This window comes from Urocitellus parryii, unplaced genomic scaffold (genome assembly GCF_045843805.1).
Source record: "Urocitellus parryii isolate mUroPar1 unplaced genomic scaffold, mUroPar1.hap1 Scaffold_92, whole genome shotgun sequence".
Lineage (NCBI taxonomy): Eukaryota > Metazoa > Chordata > Mammalia > Rodentia > Sciuridae > Urocitellus > Urocitellus parryii.
Window position 1 is genome coordinate 690,842 of NW_027554230.1, and position 20,888 is coordinate 711,729.

The following is a 20,888-nucleotide window of genomic DNA, read 5'->3' on the forward strand; positions in this document are numbered from 1 at the left end:
TAGCCAGCCCAGACCTTTTCCCTGTGTGTCACAATGATATTTTCACTTGGACATCTCCACATGTCTTAACCCAAATTGATCATCTTTGCAGTGAACACTTGCTCCTTGTCCTACTTTAATGACTACTTATTTATATACCAAAGGGATAGGCAAAAGCATAAAAAATACTTTTGCCATTTGGAGATGAGCTTAATTATCCTTCTGCCTCATCTGTGGTTTTCAAACCGTCTATGAATTAAAATATTTACCTTTTCCCTTTAATGCTAATTCCAAAATAGCCTACGATTTTGTTCCTTTGTTTCCATTTCTCTTGCTACTGGACCAGGGGCCCGATCCCTGTCCCTTGGAATTTTCAAATACTCTTGAAATGATATCCATTTTTCTTTCCTTTCTCTCTTTACCTTCCAATGTTCATTCATTGCATGGAAGTCTGGATCTGTTTCCCCCATTTCCAGTCCTCCTCTGGAGCCCCGCACTCAAAGCCCCTGACTGTCCTCTCTTTCCCTTCCCACAACATTTCTAATTAGTCTGTTTGAAATTCTCTGAGTTTATCTTAAACTCACCCAACATCCTGGTCTAGGACGTGCTGTTTTTTTGATTGCTTGGCAAGCATTGTTCATCTTTCCAAGTCCTGCTCAGAAATACTCCATGGAGCTTTCCTCTGATTGACTGGCAAAAATCCACCAGTCTTCTTTTTCATCTTCATCAGGCTCTGTTCCCATCTCAGTTAATCAGTTTTCTTGTTGCTTTAGTATTTCCTATTTGTTTATCTGATGCTCTATTTAAATTAAAAGCTCTCTGATGTCAGAATTCATGTCTTTCTCACGTCTTTGCCTTCACAGAATTTCCCCCACCCCCCCGACCCAGTATATGATGGCTGGAATCTGATACTGAAAATGACCTACTTTCTCCTGTTTTAGGGTGACAAATACATGTATGATCTTGAAGTATACAGATGTGATTGAGAAAAACACCATACCTGCAGCACTTATAGTGAATTTAACTAGTTTTAGCTTTTAAGTTTTTTTTTTTTTATTTTCAGTCTATAAAGAAATTATGAATTTTATTTCCAGGATCATTGCTGGAAATAATTCTGGACACTAATAAAAAGGTGGTGTGAGCCCATTAAAAAAAAAGAAAATCCTGTTAATGCTTTTGAAATGGTGACTATAGACTCTGTATGACATTTTAAAAATACAGATAAGCAAAATGAAAATATAAAGTACCAATGATCTGTATAGTCAGAAGCAGTCACTGTTCAGAGCTCAGTAAAAATCCTTTCAAACTTTCATCTCTACCTGTTTTCACATTGTGTTGAATTGGTAGCTTGCCAATATTATTTTGCAAGTTACTCTTTTAGCTGAACAGTGTATTTTTCTCTGTTGGTAACTTTTAGTGTAGACACTTGGGTTAAATAGATACTGTAATTTATGTAGCTCATTCCCTAATGTTGGCATTTAAATTGTGCCTACCCTGTTGAGACTAGATAGAGTGTTGGACTCTCATCTGTAGTTAAGTCCTTGAGTGAAGCCTCTTCTCAATCCTTTTACCTATTCAAACATCAGTCCCATCAGTCAATGACTTCTGTTTCTTATCATCCTGCCACTTCCCTAATGATGCAATCATTAGAGATAGATAGCTATTTCTCTACAGGTCTCATTCTAGAGCTTCAGACCCATATATCCCAGTACTTATTCCTGCAGATTTTTACTGCCTAAATATCACTCTGAGAGAAGCACATATATTCAGACATAAATGCACTTTTCTTGTTCCAGCAGCCATTTTCTCATGCCTGCATTACAGTAATGTTCTGCTAAGTGGTCTCAGTGCCTTTGACCCTGCCCCTTCTTCAAACTGTGCCCCTGCTGAAGGCTGTACAGAGACATTTTCCTAAAATGCAATGCTGATCAAGTTTCATCAATGCTTGAAATCTCACAATGGTTTCCCATTCCCCTTAAAATAAAGACAAGATTCCTTAATGTAGCAATCAAGACCCTTTGTGATCTGACCCCTCTGTGACTTCATCCTTGCCCACTGCCACACCCCCATCAATGTCTGTATTGTTTTACTCTTAAGTTTCTTCCAGTTCCTGGAAGAAGAACAGTTCTTGTTCACTTCAAGGTCTCTGCACATTCTGCCCAACTTCCTGGAACACTATTATCTGCTCCTTTTTCAGAGCTAACACCTATGTATTCTTTAAACTCAAAATTAAGTGGCAGATCCTCCTTCCCTAATACCACAATGAAGGGATGGGAGCCTGTTATATGTATTCCCACAACACCGTATATAGCCCCATTAGGGTGCTGACTTAATGTATTATGATTGCACACATAATGAATTGTTGATCTCTTCCACTGGACTACAAGTTCAAATAAGAAGTATGTTTTATTCAGCTGAATTTCTAACATAGTGTCTGAATTCCTGTCTCTATTGCTGTCTAACAAACTACTCTAAAACTTGGTGGCCTATAACAACCATTTTATTTTATTCACAATCCCATGAATTTGGGATTCTGAAAAAAAATTCAGTTGGACAATTCATCTCTAATCTACTTGACTTTCGCCTGGTTTGGGGGGTAAGATCTCCTGCCAAGTTAGTTTTATCCCTCATATCTGATGTCCCAATATTCCTCAGCCTCCATCTCCAAAGTTTCATCACATAAGCCTGGGCTTCTCATAATATAAGGTTTCAGGATAGAGACACTTTTAACATGTCAGCTGGTTTCAAAGAAGGCAGAAAGAGAAAGTTTTCAAATCAGTTTAGTACTATATTCCGATTAGGGGCATAATCTTACTCCTTCTATAGCCTATTGGTCAAAGCAGTCACAAAGCTCATTCTGATTTAACAATGTAGAACCAAATTCCCTCTCTTGTTTCAGAAGATAATTTGAATTTAGAGATATTATTATGGGTATTTTGAAAAATGAGATCTCTCTGGCCCAGATATGTATAGTTAGTTTGTATTCAGTATGTATGCCTTAAAACTGAATCCTTATAATCCTTAGTCTCAAAATCTAGTAGGGACCACACAATAATAGATGCACAATAGATGTTTAAAGAATAAATACACTGGGGCTGGGGTTGTGGCTCAGTGGCAGAGCGCTTGCCTCGCACATGTACAGCAGTGGGTTTGATCCTCAGTACCACATAAAAGTAAACAAAGAAATTGTGTCCATGTGTAACTAAAAAACTTTTTAAAAAAAGAATAAATACATTATTTTATGCTTGTTGATTAGGGGCGTATGTAAATATTACAATATATGTAACAAAAAGTTAATGAAAAAAGTATTATAATACCACAATATTAATTTTATAAGCCTTAAAGGCTTGAACTATTATTAATATTGCGATTTTTCGTTCTTATGAGCTTCTAGGATATTCCATATTGTCTAAAATTAGATAAACGAAGTGACTAACATAGTAGCAACCCTTCTCTTTTTCTCATATAAGAACAATGAAAATAATATAATTAAACTGATACATATTGTTTCAAAAAATGACACTATTGCATTCACTGCAGTTAATAATAAAAATACCTTGAACAGCAAAAATAGTTTTCATGTATGAAGTAAAAAATTGTCGAATGTCTTTTCATACAGAGAAGTTGAATATGATATTGTTAGAAGGAAAAGAAAGAAATAAGGTAAAGGAAAATTAAATATCTTGTCTTTTTACAAACTAGGTAATAGTTGATTATACAAAAAAATTGAAACTACACTAGTGTTAGAAAAAAGGATTTGAAAGGTATGGATTTTTTTTCCCCTTTTGTCTTTTTCCTGGTACATGCTATATGGTGAACTCTAGAGACACCTGCTTTCATAAATTAATGGAATCACCCCTTTTTTTCTTGAACATATTTATGAAGGCATCATTTTTGTAGGAGCCTAGAGTGTTGTGAGTCACAGTCATATACTTGTACATTATTTCAGAAGATGCTGAAACCCCTCAGGGGGAGGAATCTAAAAGGTTGAGGTTCGTTTGCAACAAGCCCCACTTGAATGCAGCATCTCGAAATAGCTTTTTGTTTTCAAGTAGAATATATTACATATTTCAAACTGTACGTGTTTATCACACATTCCCCGGGATGGCCTTATTTACAGATGGTTTGAATACATTTTTTTTCCTGTCTTTCTTCAGAATTTGCACGTGTTGGTAGTAGTTAAAAGACAGCCCTTGTTTAACATTTTTGCTCTACAGAATGTGAATTATCCAAACAGCAATGCTGGCATCCTTTCACAGGGAAGCTGGCCATTCTACACCCCTTTATTGATGGTCAAAACAGTACCCTTTGTACTAAAAACTCTTACATGACTGTAAAAAAAAAAAAAAGAAGTTTCTTGTGGTATTTTGGATGTGCATGCTTACAAAGGCTGCAAATTAACTTTTAAGTATGCTATTTTATTGCATTCCAAATTAAACAAAGGTTTTCCTCCTATGTGTATGACAGAATCCACATTGAAACAATTATCCATTTTAATCTCTTAAATAACTCCAGCTTTGGCACATTTTTCATATTTATTCTAGTGCCACACACAGACACATTACAAACCACCCAGAAATGAAAAATGATGAATTATATTAAAGAACCCTGCATGTGTGAACATATAAAAAATGTGTAATAATGTATACTTATATACACATACTCCTTTACTAAAACATGTTATTTTTGTTTCTTGTGTTTTTAATTCAACTATAACTGAAACATACCTCTCCTGGCATGCGCGTGCATGCACACACACTCACACACACACACCTCTCTTGGCATACGTTTTTTTTTTTTTTTGTGTGTGTGTGTGTGTTAATACCATTCCTAGAAGGAAGGAAGGTCATGATCTTGGAAGCAAAATTTGAGTTTAAATTCTGAATTTTAGATACCCTACCTTTAAGAACTTTGACAAAATCCTTAATTCCTCTGAATTTCAATATCCTCAGATATAAAATGATAATTTAAAAAGTAACTCAGAAAATTGCTCTGAGAATTGAGATAACATTGTAAAATATGCTTAGATACAAAATATGTGCTCAGTGAGTTAGTTGTTGTGTTTAAAATAATTATCATTTATTTTAACTGTCATGTGCTGAATCTGTGTTTTTTAATTCTATGAAATCAGGAGTGCAGGATTTGATGAGGTGCTGTCATGAACCTTCTGCTTGGTAGTCCCCCATTGTGTCCCATCTTTGACCTTGCATCTTCTGAGCATCACTGTGTGTCCGTTTCCCTTTTTTGCAGGCATGCTCTTAATTAGGTGCTGTTCTCTTGTTATTCTTCTACCTTGAGAATAACACCTTTTCATGACTTTTCTTTCACTTAAGTCCAAATGCTCTCTATCTTCTCAGACATCTTATATTCACTGGAGTATATTGGGTAGCGTTAGTAGAAAGACTGCTTTTAACTGATGTTCTTCAAGCCTGTGGAGAGGTGGCTGAAACATCAGTTACTCTGTGAACTAAGACTGTGGGATACTACTTAATTTTACCCTCCTTTTTGATCCTTAACTAATTTCAGGTCATTAGAAAAAAATATCTTTAAGCATATTATTAAAGAGATAGATAGAATAACAGAAAACCAAGGAAGTTTAAAACATCCAAATACCTTCATTTAAACTCATAAATGAGTAAATTAGAGAAAAATTGCTCTTGGGTCCCATAGCTTTTAAAATGAATGTATAGTATTATTTAATACATATATGTTACATACATATTAAAATAGGAAAGGAATTGTGTTATGTGCTGAATATGTTTTTGTTAATTCTATGAAATTTTACTATTTATAGTCTAGTTGAATTGACTTCCTTCACTTGGAATTGTAGAGTGGCAATAAAGAAAAGGGAAAGAAATGAATGTTTTTGGAGTTAATTGGGGATGAATGAATGTTGTCTTTGGCAATAATAAGCTATCGATAATTTGGAAAGTTTTTAGGACAAATATATAGTTGGATGCTCCCCAAAAGAGTATTAATCAATGAAGTGGAACAAACTATGTTATAGGTGCATACATGAATATTTCACAATGAACCACACTATTGTGTATAATTATAATGCACTAATAAAAACATTAAAATATGTATCACTTCCTATTTTAACTTTTAAAAACTTTTCAATTCAACCGATAAACATGAGACTTAGCTGAGTATATTTCTATAAAACTTGAATAAAATGTACTGCAGGGAAGCCCCTAAGTGAGATACAAACCAAAGTAAAATCAAACTCTGATATAAAAGATTTATAGCCTTTTTTTTTCTCCCTCTGAGCAAATCAGCTCAACAGAAGCAAAGATCAAATCAGTTTCCTTGTGAATTTCTGGTTGCTTCATTGGGTCCTGACTTAGATAATGAGCTGAGCTCTTGCTCTTGATTTCTCTCCATGCAGAAGGCAGCCAGCGAGTCCTCCTCCGCCTCAGCGGCCGATTTCTCCCCCGCACACCTATGGCTACATTTCAGGACCCCTGGTCTCAGATATGGATACGGATGCGCCAGAAGAGGAAGAAGATGAAGCCTACATGGAAGTTGCCAAAATGCAAACTAGAAGGCTTTTATTGCGTGGGCTTGAACAGACCCCTGCCTCAAGCGTTGGGGACCTGGAGAGCTCTGTCACTGGGTCCATGATCAACGGCTGGGGTTCAGCCTCAGAGGAGGACAACATCTCCAGTGGGCGTTCCAGTGTTAGTTCTTCCGATGGCTACTTTTTCACTGATGCTGATTTTGCCCAGGCAGTGGCAGCAGCCGCAGAGTATGCTGGTCTGAAAGTGGCGCGAAGGCAGATGCAGGATGCTGGTGGTAAGTCGGGCACTTTCCCCAAGCCACAAAGAAAGCTCAATGTGTATGCATTAGTGCTGGTTAGCACCTATGGTCTGGTGTCTAATTTATAACTACTTTTTCTTTTCTTTTTTTTAATTGAGTAAGGAAACCAAAGTCCAAGAATATAATTTATTTGTATTATTTTCTTTCTTTCCTTCCTTTTTTTTCATCAGACTTTTAAACTCTGCATTTATTGAATAAATGCTATATAATGAGAGTAAAAAGAAGCTAATTCAAATGTCCTCATTTTAAGTGTAATTGTATAAATATATATGACTGTATATCTTTGTGTCTGTTTCACACTGATTGGTCTAGTTTCTTTAAGGTATGTATTTACTCAGTTAAATGAGCTTTGTGTTGCTCAATGCATAGTATGTATAAAGTAAACCAGATAAAATTTATTGTGATAATTCTTTTATTTCATTTAATCAGATGTTCTGTCAAAAAAATATTTACATATCCAGGTGGGACAGTCAGCCATTGGAAAATAGGCTATTTCTTTTTGAAACTCATTTCCTTGTGGCTTTTCAAACTAGAATATTAATTTAATTGGGAAAAATTAAAGATTTGGATAACACACACACATTTGCAAGCATAAATATTTTCCCTCTTTGATCTAATAATTGAGAGAGCAGGTTAATCCAGATGCACATAATAAATTTTCTGTTTCCCTTTCTCATTGCCAGTAACCTATTTTTAATGAGAATGTATCTCTTATTATGTTTTAACCCATTTTTGCTTATTGCCTTCTCCTCCCAAGTATGATAAAGAAAATAATTTGAATATAAAATAGATTTTTATATGATTTAATTTGTGTAGGATGAATATATGTTTATATTAATACATATATTCATATTATTGTGTGGTGCATTTGCGTCTGTGTGTGTGTGTGCACACGCATGCATGTGTATTTCTGGAGTCTAAAAATGCAAGTAGTAGAATAAAAGAATGTGGTCATCAAAAAAAGAGATAATATTTAGGAAAAAGAAAAGACTATCACAACAATTGATACTTGTTACTTAGTTGTTTTACTAACAACTACCACATTGGTAATTTTCTGTGTTTTCTAGATACTTCATTGGTCATTATTTTTTATCAGTATAGAATATTTTCAGAGAAAATTTAACTTGCATCGTTAAGTCATCTCTATAATTTTTTTTATCCTGAATATGTTGCAGAAAAAAAGATTTCTAATTTTCTTCATCTTATTATTATGGAATATATATGTATGTATTTTAGTCAGGTCTATATTTTATGAAATTTAGACAAATATCTTTTCTTCCAGTAGCTGCTGAATTCAGTAAAATATGCAAACCTAATTCTGTTTCTTAATGAATAAATAACCTTATATATAGCTTTTGTTTCCCTTTCCTTTTTAATTCTCTGCTAAAAAAAAAAATACAGGAAATTAAGCATCTCAGACCACTACTTTTAGATTGCATTAAGGGTGTTTTTCAGTTCATTAAATCAGGAAAACATAGAAATGATGTTGAAAATTAATCTGTAAAGGACCTTATGCCTCAGGGTCTATGAGCAGTGGATGGCCTTACACAATAGAATGAGTAATGGGCTTCCTCTCAGCCCTAATTCTCTGTTTTCATGGATATGTAACTTTAATTGTAATAGTCTCTATCACAGCTAAGGAGAGGTTTTGGTTTAATATTTTATTATATTGTAATTGAGTAGCATTTCTGGTTTTCTCTTGGCTCATGATTATAATGAACTAAATACATGTCTGCCTATTGCAGTGTTCTTTTCAGGAAATGGTGGTGCTCACCATGTGACTTGAAGTTAATATGAATGAATAATCCAATCACCTTGCTTCTCACTTGGCTGCATTAATGTCTATTATTTAATATGCTTGGGTTAGCATTTTTAAATGTGTTCATTTCTCTGTATGTGGCTTCTTCTGTTTATAGTCAAAATATATGTTGTCAGGTCTGTTTGAAATTTCTTATGGTACTAAGGAGTTCTGGGTTTGTGACTGGATTTTGTAGAAACCAAAATAGGGAAGGTCACCAGAAGGCCAATGGCTCTTCATTGCCCTTCTGGGTTAAGTATGTTGTACCTGTTGTAATAGATCATCTACGTGGGAGAGCCAGAGAGTTTGATAGCACTGAAATGCACCATGTCTGATTGGTAAATTCAGTTCCCATTGGTATCTGGAGTATTGTTTCTCCAAAAATAAATAACCAAAAACTACCTCTACCTCCATCAAAACACAGTGTTTAGAAGAGTCACATTATCTAGAATCAGCAAATATCTTGAGACAGAAAAGGGATGTAAGTCATTTTTGGTTCATCTAAATATGTGAGATAGATAATTTTAGATCACCTCAAAAGAAATACATTGGATTCTGCCATCATAGAATGTCAAAAATATATATTTAGCTAAAATAAGGATGTGATTAGAACAGTTCATTCTTAGAACATGAATTTTTTATGGACTCTGACTCTTTGGAGAAAACAACAAACATTGAATATATTATGAAAATTTTTAATTAACATTTTTGTCCAAGAACATTTACTAATACTAGTTGCAAAAATATGGGAATGTGGAGCTAGGGATATAGCTTAGTTGGTAGAGTACTTGCTTCACATACACAAGGCCCTGGGTTCAATACCCAGCACCACAAATTAAAAAAAAAAAGAATGTTTTTCTTTACCAAATAAGTATCATGAACTCTTACAGAATATAAGAAGTGATTAAAATAATAAAAGAAAAATAAAGACTGGAAATTCTTTTAGGCTTTTTTCTCTAGTGACTAGCACAGAGTGGTAAACAGCCTACTATTTTTTAGATTTTATTCAAGTGATTTTTAAAATTAGATTCCTAGCTTCAGTGTTTTGCTGTTGTTGTTCCTGTTGATAATTAATATTCACTGATGTGTCTGGCTCTGTTGCTTCTTTCCCAGGTCGCCGACATTTTCATGCATCTCAGTGCCCGAGGCCCACAAGTCCTGTGTCTACAGACAGCAACATGAGTGCTGCGGTCATGCAGAAAGCCAGACCAGCCAAGAAACAAAAACACCAGCCAGGACATCTGCGCAGAGAAGCCTACAGAGATGGTAAGTCCACTGAAAAGCACCTATGAATCCCGCCTGTTTACCCTGCCTCTCTGGGATCAGTGAATGGGTTCACTAACATTAGAAATTACATTAAAAATTCATTGATAGTAATTGTCACATTATGTACAGGAGTGATCTACTTCCATAGCTTGTCAAGCACCTCTAGCCCTTATTGTTTTCTAATAAGTTGATTATTTAAGAACAAGTGTACACGTTTAATATTTTGAAGTTTTCATTTTTCAAACAATTGGATGTGACTATATTTGAAATAATGGCAGAGGATTGACTTTTGTCAGATTCCTCCAAAGTATCTCTAATTTTTTTTTTCATTTTGCTTTTTTTACAACATAACATTCAAACAGAAGACAATACATTTGTGTGAATATTAATTCTACCCACAGTGGTATCACCACCCAGTTATTTTGTGCACCAAAAGGCAAATCAAATCATCTTCTTCGTGCCTTCACATATGATATTGACTCTCACTGAAGAGGGGCTGCTTGTATTCTCAAGGAAGCATGGGAGGAGAATGCAAACCACTGTGATGTTGTCTAGAGAAAGACTTTAATGAAAGTGCCTCAGGTGGCCCAGCATTTATTAAACCGCCACCTTCTCATTTTATAACACAACGCCACGGGCTTCGTCGGAAATGCATGTAAGATAAATTCTCTCCGACTCACCCACCTTGTCAAGTTTTCTAAATTTGCTAAAGGGGTGGGGGACGAAGGGTGTCACAGGCACAGTTCCTCCACCTCCTGGTCCTCTGCAACCACAATCTGATTAGGACTTTCATTACAAGTCAGCAATTTTTCAAAGAGGGCATCATTTGCCATTATCATATGAAAGCCTAATATTATAGATCCTTATCCAAGGTTACGAGGAGGGTTTTCTGAGGTACTTCTCCCTGTGATTCCTGCCACTTGACAGAAAAATTTAATACAAAGCTCACAGCACGATGAGCACAAGTAATTTTGCAATGAGTGGCTGTCCGGGCTATTATCTGTACTTTATTCTGAGTACTTTCTCTCACTAGAATCTATCTGATATTAGACTACATTAAATACTGGTGTGACACAGCGCACCTGGGCCTCCTGGCTTCTGCCCAGGACTCTTTTGTCAGTGAAACTGAGCTGTCAGAATATTATCTGATTTTGAAGGGTTATTACAGTGGCTTTGTGCGTGTTTATGGGATCCCTGTAATGCCATTTTACAAGTTTTATGGCTGTTTTATCAATTTTTATTATCTAGAAGAGCGTGCTCCTAACTGGAAAACTGGCCAACATGGAGTCTGGATGTAAACACATCTAAATTGAATGCATAAGGGAAAATCTGCCTAAAGCAGATCTTTCCACTTCTTCTTTATGTGTGTTTCTTTGGGAAACATGGCATTGAATAATGCCCCCTGAAAATGTTTTAAGTAATGCAAAGTTGAAAAATACAGCATTGTAGTTCTGAATTACACTGTGCTGGAAAATTGTTATCTGTATTTATTGTCCTCATTCCACAGTACTTATTTCAGTGTGTTTAATAATTAAATGTAAATTCTAACTAATCCCTGAATAATAACTTAAATTGAATGATGAAGCACACAAGTTTTTTTTTTTTTTAATTTAATTTCAGGAATACCAAAGAACTATATTGAAACATGTGTAAAGCCAAAAAGTTAATCTGAAACATTATTTGGATTTCTAATTGCTTATTTCACAAAAGTGATTATGCAAAATTATCATAGTACATACTTTAATATAGAAGCTAATAATTATTTTCTTTAGGTAACAAAATTAGATCAAATGGAGAAATAACTAAAACTGTTTTTAAATTATATATTTAACTTCCCTTCAACATTTTGCTAAGTTATGCTTATTATACTAATATTTCTTGAATTTAATTCAGTGTGTTTACTGGTGGGTAGGAGAAAAAGTAATAAAGCTATATTTTATACATATCCCAGCATGCACATCAATTAATTAAAACCACAAAAATGCAGATATTTCTTAATGCCTCAAATAAAAGAAATTCATGTATCCCCATACTCCATAGCGCTAGAGATTGAACCCAGGGCCTCAGATAGGTGGGGCAAGAGTCTACCACTGAGCTACCTACCCCCTCTGAAATGTACATAGTCTTAATGGCTATGGGTATGACAGGAAGAAAAGTCATTTTCTCACAAACTCTTTTATCAACTTACTACATTATATTTTTTAAACATATACTCACAAACCATTCTACAATGAAGCTCAAAGCAGACAAAATTTGTATAATAATTTAAAAGGAGAAGTGGGAAGGAGATAGAATTTTAAAAGCTTACAATTGTTAGAATGTGAATTCCACATATCAGTAAGATATGGAAGGTTTGTTGGCTTTTCTTTTTTTCTGAATGTAATGCATAGACTGATGGATGAGCTTGATTATAGTTTATAGATTTATGTCCACTGTCTAGAACATGATGTATCAGTTTTGCATTTGTAGCTCTTTTACTTTGTAAATTTAGTTCAAATTCTGTATTCCCTTGGTAGAATTTTTGTAAACTCCATGAAGAAGAATAAAGAGTAACTTTGAACTGAGAGAGCGATCTGGAATGAGTCTTCTCAGTCCCCATAGTAGTTGCTAAGGCTGCCAAAATAATCTACCAAAGATTGGGTGACTTAAACAACAGAGGTTTCTTTCCTGAGCTCTAGAGGTTAGAAGATCACTAAGAAGGTGACAGCAGGGTTGGTGTCTTGGGAAGCCTCTCTGGCTTCAAGATGATGGTATTGTCCCTGTGTCTTACATAATCTTCCAACTGCCTGTATCTGTGTCCTTATCTCCACTTCTTAGAATGTCTTTGGTTAGATGAAAACTCACACCAGAGAATTCATCTTAATAACTTCTCTAGAGACTCCAAATACAGTCACATTCTGAGGTATGGGGAGTTAGGACTTTTTGATATGAATTTTAGGGGGACATATTCTGGTCCCTAAGATTCTACCAGCCCCTCCAGAATGCTTGCATTGTGGGACTGCTGAATGCTAGGCATCGTGCTTCACACCACAATCAGACTGACAGGCAGCATCTGATTATTTATTTATTTCATATTTGCCACGTTCAAGTTTAACCCAGATGGAGGATAGGATTAAAATATATGAATATTTATCAGCTGAAATCTTATGGAGTTATAGCCAAGCACAAGTGCATTTCTAGGACCTTCTAATAGATTCTTCCCACCCCCTCTTTTCAACCTTTCCAATATATTTACATACTTGATTTAAAAACCAAATCTACGTTATTTCTCTAGCTGTACTTTTCATAAATTATAAATTTGCCACACTCTTTGGAATGATGTTATTTTGATTTGATTTATCATTAATTACAAGGTCTTGGGACTTTAAGCAGTTAAGTAAATAGGCTGCAGAATCTCTATAGTGAGTTAATGCTGTGCTGGCAGAATTGTCTGCATACACATGTTCTTACATATTTCTGTACATGCTATATAATTTGTTATTTAGAGTCTTGTGTAAGAAGTGAGTTAGTATTCTTATATAAAGAAAGAATACACACACACACACACACACACACACACACACACACGTAAATCAGGTCCATAATCCCAGTTCTTAAACCCAATTTGAAGTACTTTATGACATGAATTACGTGAAAAAACTACTTCACATAGGTGTATTGTTTACACGTGATTATGCCTGGTTTGAGTTCATAATCATTTTATAATCCTAAATAATTTCTTGGGCAAACATGTTTATATGAGAAATTAAACCTGCTAGCATTCCTCTATAATTGTCAATTAAACACAGTGAAGATTATATACAGGAAGTTGGAATCTTTAAATCATCACTGAGTTCTACTTTTGACCTGTGTTACAGACAGCACCTAATGGAACATGTGGTAATAGGTTTTGTCTTAAGAGTTATATGTTCCCAAGACTTTGTATGATCTTGTGTTAGTGGTAATTGTTAGATTTGATAGTTGATAAACACAGATAATTTGTGATTTGATGGTAGTGGCTTTTACTCATCTGTTTCCTGATAACCTGAGTTCACAATCTGGTTTATGTTTACAGTAAATAGAGAGTAGGGAAATGCATCTACAGCCAGAGTATGCTCTGAATGAGGATTTTTCCCTTCCTCTTGTTTTTAGTCCCAGGTTCAATCTGAATTTAAAGCACTCTGCCTTGGGTTTCCTGCCTTTAGGCCCTTCATTATGGTCTGGTTTTTAACTCTTTCTGTTAACTTGATCAACAAGTAGCAGAGGGAGGACTTATCTAGACACATCTTGTACTTATTTTTAAGTAATATTTTTGAAAAATCCACTGAAATAATGGACAAAGGAAGTAATTCATGTACTAGTAACAGTTGCAATCCATGTTGCAAGACAGAATACTTAGAATTTTAACATCAGAGAGAAATTAGTACTGTTGGCTCTACTTTGGCCACCATATTAACTACTATGTTGAGGCTATTGATATGACACTTGAACATGTTAAGTCCCTGAAAGCCAACAACAAGAAATTGAAATTAAAACTTTGATCACTTTTTATAATGGGTTCTCAAGTACAGCAGCTGGTACTAAAAAAAAAATGTGAGTTCAAGCTGCTTCTTTCAAAGACCAATGCCATGAATCCTAATGCCTTAAGCTTTAGCCTATAATGTCAAGAGAAAATTAGTTAAGAAAATCTTACAATTTTTTTAGGAAAAAATAAAGGGTTCATTTATTATCTTTTAAATATAAGAATAGACTCCTAGATTAAAGCTGATGCTTTCTAGGTCCTTCAATATACTATTGTAAAAATCTTCAAGTCACAATTTTAACGTTTAAGTTTCTCATATTGGTACATGTAAATGATAGTTGGTAGACCATTGTTAGTAATAATAAAATAATTGGAAATAGCCTACATATTCCTCTGAAGACATTGGCTAAATTAATTATATATTAATAGAACAAATTGTTATGAAAACTTCTCAAAAAAGTATGTATTTATAAAAAATATATGATTACATGGTAAAAAGAAAAAAAAGTACAATCCAATTCATGTATTAAACACAGAAGGCTATATACTTGTGTCTGGCACAATCTCTCAGGCTTGCCATCTGTGGATTATCAGGTAAGCACTATATTTAATCCCAAGCGTGACCATTTTTGGTGGTCCTTGACTATGAATGCTGCTTCTTTGAGTTTATGACTTGGCCACCCTGTTTTTGTTGTTGTTTGTTTAAATAAATCACAGTGGAATGCATTACAATTCTTATTATACATATACAGCACAATTTTTCATATATCTGGTTGTATACAAAGTATATTCACACCAATTCCTGTCTTCATACATGTACTTTGGATAATTATGTCCATCACATTCCACCATCCTTGCTAATCCCCTGCCGCCTCCCTTTCCCTCCCACCCCTCTGCCCTATCTAGAGTTCCTCTATTCCTCCCATGCTCCCTCTCCCTACCCCACTATGAGTCAGCCTCCTCATATCAGAGAAAACATTTGACATTTGTTTTTTGGGATTGGCTAACTTCACTTAGCATTATCTTCTCCAATGCCATCTATTTACCTGCAAATACCATGATTTTATTCTCTTTTATTGCTGAGTAATATTTCATTGTGTATATATGCCACATATTTTATCCATTCATTTACTGAAGGACATCTATGTTGATTCCACAGTTTAGCTATTGTGAACTGTGCTGCTAGAAACATCGATGTGGCTGTATCCCTGTGGTATGATGTTTTTAAGTCTTTTGTGTATAGATTGAGGAGAGGGATAGCTGGGTCAAATGGTGGATCCATTCTAAGTTTTCTAAAGAATTTCCATCCTGCTTTGCATATTGGCTGCACCAATATGCAGTCCCACCAGCAATGTATGAGTGTACCTTTTTCCCCACATCCTCACCAACACTTATTATTGTTTGTATTCATAATAGCTGCCATTCTGACAGGAGTAAGATGATATCTTAGAGTAGTTTTGATTTACATTTCTTTAATTGCTAGATATGATGAACATTTTTCCATATATTTGTTGACTGATTATGTATCCTCTTCTTAGAAGTGTCTGTTCAGGTCCTTGGCCCATTTCTTGATTGGGTTATTTGTTTTTCGGTGCTTACCTTTTTGAGTTCTTTATATACCCTAGAGATTAGTGCTCTATCTGATGTGTGAGGGGTAAAAATTTGCTCCCAAGATGTAGGTTCTCTGTTCACCTCACAGATTGTTTATTTTACTGAGATGAAACTTTTTAGTTTGATTCCATCCTATTTATTGATTATTGGTTTTAATTCTTGTGCTATAGGAGTCTTATTAAGGAAGTTGGGGCCTAATCCCACATGATGAAGATTAGGGCCTACTTTTTCTTCTATTAGATGCAGAGTCTCTGGTTTAATTCCTAGATCCTTGATCCACTTTGAGTTGAGTTTTGTGCAAGGTGAGAGATAGGGGTTTAATTTCATTTTGTTGCATATGGATTTCCAGTTTTCCCAGCACCATTTGTTGAAGATGATATCTTTTCTCCAATGTATGTTCTTGGCACCTTTGTCTAATATAATTGTAATTTTGTGGGTTAGTCTCTGTGTCCTCTATTCTGTACCACTGGTCTACCAGTCTGTTTTGGTGCCAGTACCATGCTGCTTTTGTTACTATTGCTCTATAGTATAGTTTAAGGTCTGGTATAGTCATGCCACCTGCTTCACTCTTCCTGCTAAGGATGCTTTAGCTATTCTGGTGGGTCTCTTATTTTTTCAGATGAATTTTGTGATTGTTTTTTCTATTTCTATGAGGAATGCCATTGGGATTTTGATCAAAATTGCATCAAATCTGTATAGTGCTTTTGGTAGTATGGTCATTTTGATAATACTAATTCTGCCTATCCAAGAGTAAGGTAGATCTTTCCATCTTCTAAGGTCTTCTTTTATTTCTTTCTTTAGGGTTCTGTGGTTTTCATTGTATAGATCTTTCACCTCTTTCATTAAGTTGTCTCCCCAGTATCTTATTTTTATTTGAGGTTATTTTAAATGGGGTAGTTTTCCTCATTTCCTTCTCAGAGGATTTGTCACTGATATACAGAAATGCCTTTGATTTATGGGACTTGATTTTATATCCTGCTACTTTGCTGAATTTATTTACTAGATCTAGAAGTTTTCTGGTGGAGCTTTTTTGGCCTTCCAGGTATAGAATCATATCATCAGCAAATAGTGCTAATTTAAATTCTTCTTTTCCTATAGATATCCCTTTAATTTCTTTTGTCTGTCTAATTGCCAGTGTTTCAAGAACTATGTTAAATAGAAGTGGTGAAAGAGGGCATCCCTGTCTTGTTCCAGTTTTTAGAGAGAATGCCTTTAATTTTTCTCCATTTAGAATGATGCTAGACTGAGGCTTAGCATAGATAGCCTTTACAATGTTGAGATATGTTCCTGTTATCCCTAGTTTTTCTAGTGTTTTGAACATGTAAAAGTGCTATATTTTGGGGAATGGTCTATAGAAAATAGTTCAGATTGATTACTCTGTAAAATCAACATTGAAGATTTGAAATGCAGATGGGAGCTACTAAATGTTGTAATTTTAAATTTAAATCCTTAAAAATGTTTAAAATTTTTTACTATGTAAATGTATTTTTTGTTTAAAATCTTAAAGTACTAAATATTTAATAAATGTTTTATGAATACTTTTTAGGCTGTTTATTATAGACATCTCTAATGACATGACTGAAAACATAATTATGTTGTTAATTCCCAAATCTCTGTTTCTCTGGTTTTGACACTCTTGAAATTCAGATTTTATATGGATTTACCTATCCTACATCTCTATCTGGCTATCTCTAAAGCTCCTCCCATTCACTTTTCTAAAACTGAGCTCACACTCTTTCTTCATAAACATCTCTTCCTATTCCTACATTCCATACTTTCGGTGATGTTTTTCTCATCAACTTAGCCATCTATGGCTAAAGTCCTAAAAGTCATCTTACATTCCCTTCACCACCCCCTCCAAGCTATATTCCATTGATCATTAGGTGATATTGCTTTTCCTTCCTCAGTGTCTCAAGATACTCTTCCTTTGAACAACCACCAACATTGTTCCATTTTCTGTCATTATATGAGCAATCGTAATAACATTATGGCCTCCCAAAGTGAAACTTTTAAAATTTTAATCCATCCTTCATACCATAGCTCAAACAATCTAACCTGTAAAAACCTGTTCATAATCTTCTACTAATTTATCAAATATTATTAAGACATATCTACCTTTCCTCCCTGGAATGTTTATGATTCATTTTTAAAGGGTGTACTGGCCGGTCATGGTGGCACATGCCCATAATCTCAGTGTCTCAGGAGGCTGAGGCAGGAGGATCACGAATTCAAAGCCAACCTCAGCAAAAGCAAGGTGCTAATCAACTCAGTGAGACCCTGTCTCTAAATAAAACATAAAATAGGGCTGGGGTTGTGGCTCAGTGGTTTAGTGCCCCTGAGTTCAATCCCCAGTGCCAAAAAATAAAAAATAAATAAAAGAGTGTATACTGTTTAAATAAAACAAATATTTTCTAGTTATCAAATGTTATGCTTTCATTCTTGTATATGTCTACAATGTAAGAAATTAAATTAGTTTATTATTTATATTATTTAAATATAGCTATGAGTATACATATATACAACATATATGTATGAAGTAATCAATCTGTATTTATATTAGTAATTATGTGGCTTAAAACTCGCAGATCTATACAGAAGGGAGAGAGTCCATCAATGGATGTGAGATTATAAATGTGATTAAATGAAGAAGCATAAAGAACATTAAACCAGAAATTTAGAATACAAAGACATTAGTCCTGATTCTGTTGTATCCTGCTTTTGAGATTGGAATTAGCTTTAAGACTATCTGGAGCTTTCTTGTCTACAAAACAAGAAGGGATTTAGGCTGGATTGGACAATGGCCAGTAAGTCTCAACTGAAGTGCCATGTTCACTCAATCTGGTGTGGTTATCTGAGGGTGTAAGAGCACTTGTATCTGGGTTCAACAATATTATGCTGAAATCAATTAGGAAGTCTTGCCCTAAATGGAGTAGGAGAAATTACAGTACCTGTGCTCAGTACTGTCTGTCCCAGAAGATAATCTCTACGTCCCCACCCTGTCATTCAGTAGTCCCTTGCTAGACAATGAGAGAACATTGAATTTGGCAGTTGTCTTATCCATTGGCTGTCTTCATCTGGTTCCTTTAAGATACAATATTTCATGGTTGAATGTGACTCCAGTAATATTTGATTATTTTCTAAGTGGCAAACTTCTTAAAATATTTTAAATATTTCTTTTTATATCTTCCACCTCCCCCAGTGCCACCACCTGCTATAAAATCACCTACTGTCCAATCCAAGGCACAGCTGGAGGTACGACCTGTAATGGTGCCAAAACTCCCTTCTGCTGAAACCAGAACAGACAGATCGTCAGATCGAAAAGGAGGCAGTTACAAGGGGAGAGAAGTATTGGACGGAAGGCAGGTTGCTGACCTGCGAACAAACCCGGGTGATCCCAGAGAAGCACAGGAACAGCAAAATGATGGGAAAGGACGAGGAAACAAGGCAGCAAAGCGAGACCTTCCACCAGCAAAGACTCATCTCATCCAAGGTACTTATTTACTTATGCATAGAAAACACAGATGAGAAAACACAGTGCAAGGCACACAGGCTACCTAGGGCTATATGAAGAGAGGTAAGATCAAGAAGTTCGCTCCTTATCATGGAGCCAGGCATGTACCCTGGCTTTTGTAAATCACACAGTTATCACCTCTGTGTCCTTGGTTCTGAAATTCACTCCACCCACAACTTTTCTCCTGATCTTTAAAACCAATCGTCTACATTCTTATTGATTTTCTTCATATCTGTGTTCTTGTCAGCATCCTAATTCAAGGTGGAAATTATTTTCCTCCATGAAATCTAAAGCTAAAGAATAATTTCAACAGGTTCCACAGGTGAAACAAGATATCAGATAGAGAATGTAGGCCAAACAAAAACATGAAATTGTGAAAATGAATGTTTGATGAACAGTGGTTTCCAGTTTGGTTGAAGAATAGGATGCTTAAGGCCAGGGGATAAATGGAAAAAATGGTAAAAATAGAAAAGGTAATTAGATTGGAAAGGCCAGAGGTACTCTTCAAAAGAGTTTGGGATTTATGTTATAGGATATAGTGAGCCAATAAAGAATTCTGAGTGAGAAATAGCAATCAGATTTGACTTTAGCAAAATAACTGCCTGGGCTGTATGGCACAGAAAGAGACTGGAACCAGGTGGAATAGTGCAGTGATCATCCAGGCATAAAATGTGAAAGCACTGAATTAAAATGGATTGAATGAAAAGGAGAGAACAGCCTACATCTGCATTTCAGAGATGGGCCCAATAGGACTTGATGACTCATCAGATGTCAGAATGTAAATTGAAGTAATCCAGTTAAAGACAATTATCCAAATGTTGATTAGGTGGCCCTGTCTGAGTTGTAATATAATTGAGCACAATTATATAAACCAATATAGAAAAAAGAAAAAAATAATAATTTTCATGGGGAAAATAAATTTAGTCTTAAATGAAGATGCTGACAAGAGCATAGATATAAAGAAAATCAATAAGAATGTAGAAGATTGTTTTTAAAGATCAGGAGGAAGGTTGTGGGTAGAGTAGATTTTGGAACCAAGGACCCAGAGGTGATAATTGTGATTTACAAAAGCTAAATATCAGCAGTGATATGCTGGTAAATGGTTAGCCATCAGTTCTCAGGGAGAAAAAACCTCAAGACTAATTTGTAGCATTCTGTTAACTTTGTTTTTAATCTACTTAGAGGAGATTGGTGAATGTGGTAATAGGAAGAGACAAGTACAATAGTTTCTAGTGAGATGTCCCAAAGTGTCACCGCCAACCACAGAAGATTATAATTAGAAAGTAGGCAGAGAATCCATGCTCTGTAAAGGAAACTGAGATTGTCCTGTCTACAGATAATAATCAAAATTATCCAGGGTTGTGAACATAGTGTGCTAATGTTGGGGTGTGGCTCAGGGGTAG

At 35.1% G+C, this 20,888-nt stretch overlaps 1 protein-coding gene across 1 annotated transcript in view; it reads left to right on the forward strand.

Annotated features, from left to right (window-relative positions):
* Positions 1-20,888, forward strand: part of LOC144253098 (roundabout homolog 1-like) — a 161,364-nt gene that overhangs the window by 134,713 nt on the left and 5,763 nt on the right. The window contains 3 exon segments of the mRNA XM_077795008.1: positions 6,368-6,774; positions 9,710-9,862; positions 19,156-19,464. Of these exon segments, the coding sequence (XP_077651134.1) occupies positions 6,368-6,774; positions 9,710-9,862; positions 19,156-19,464 (869 nt within the window).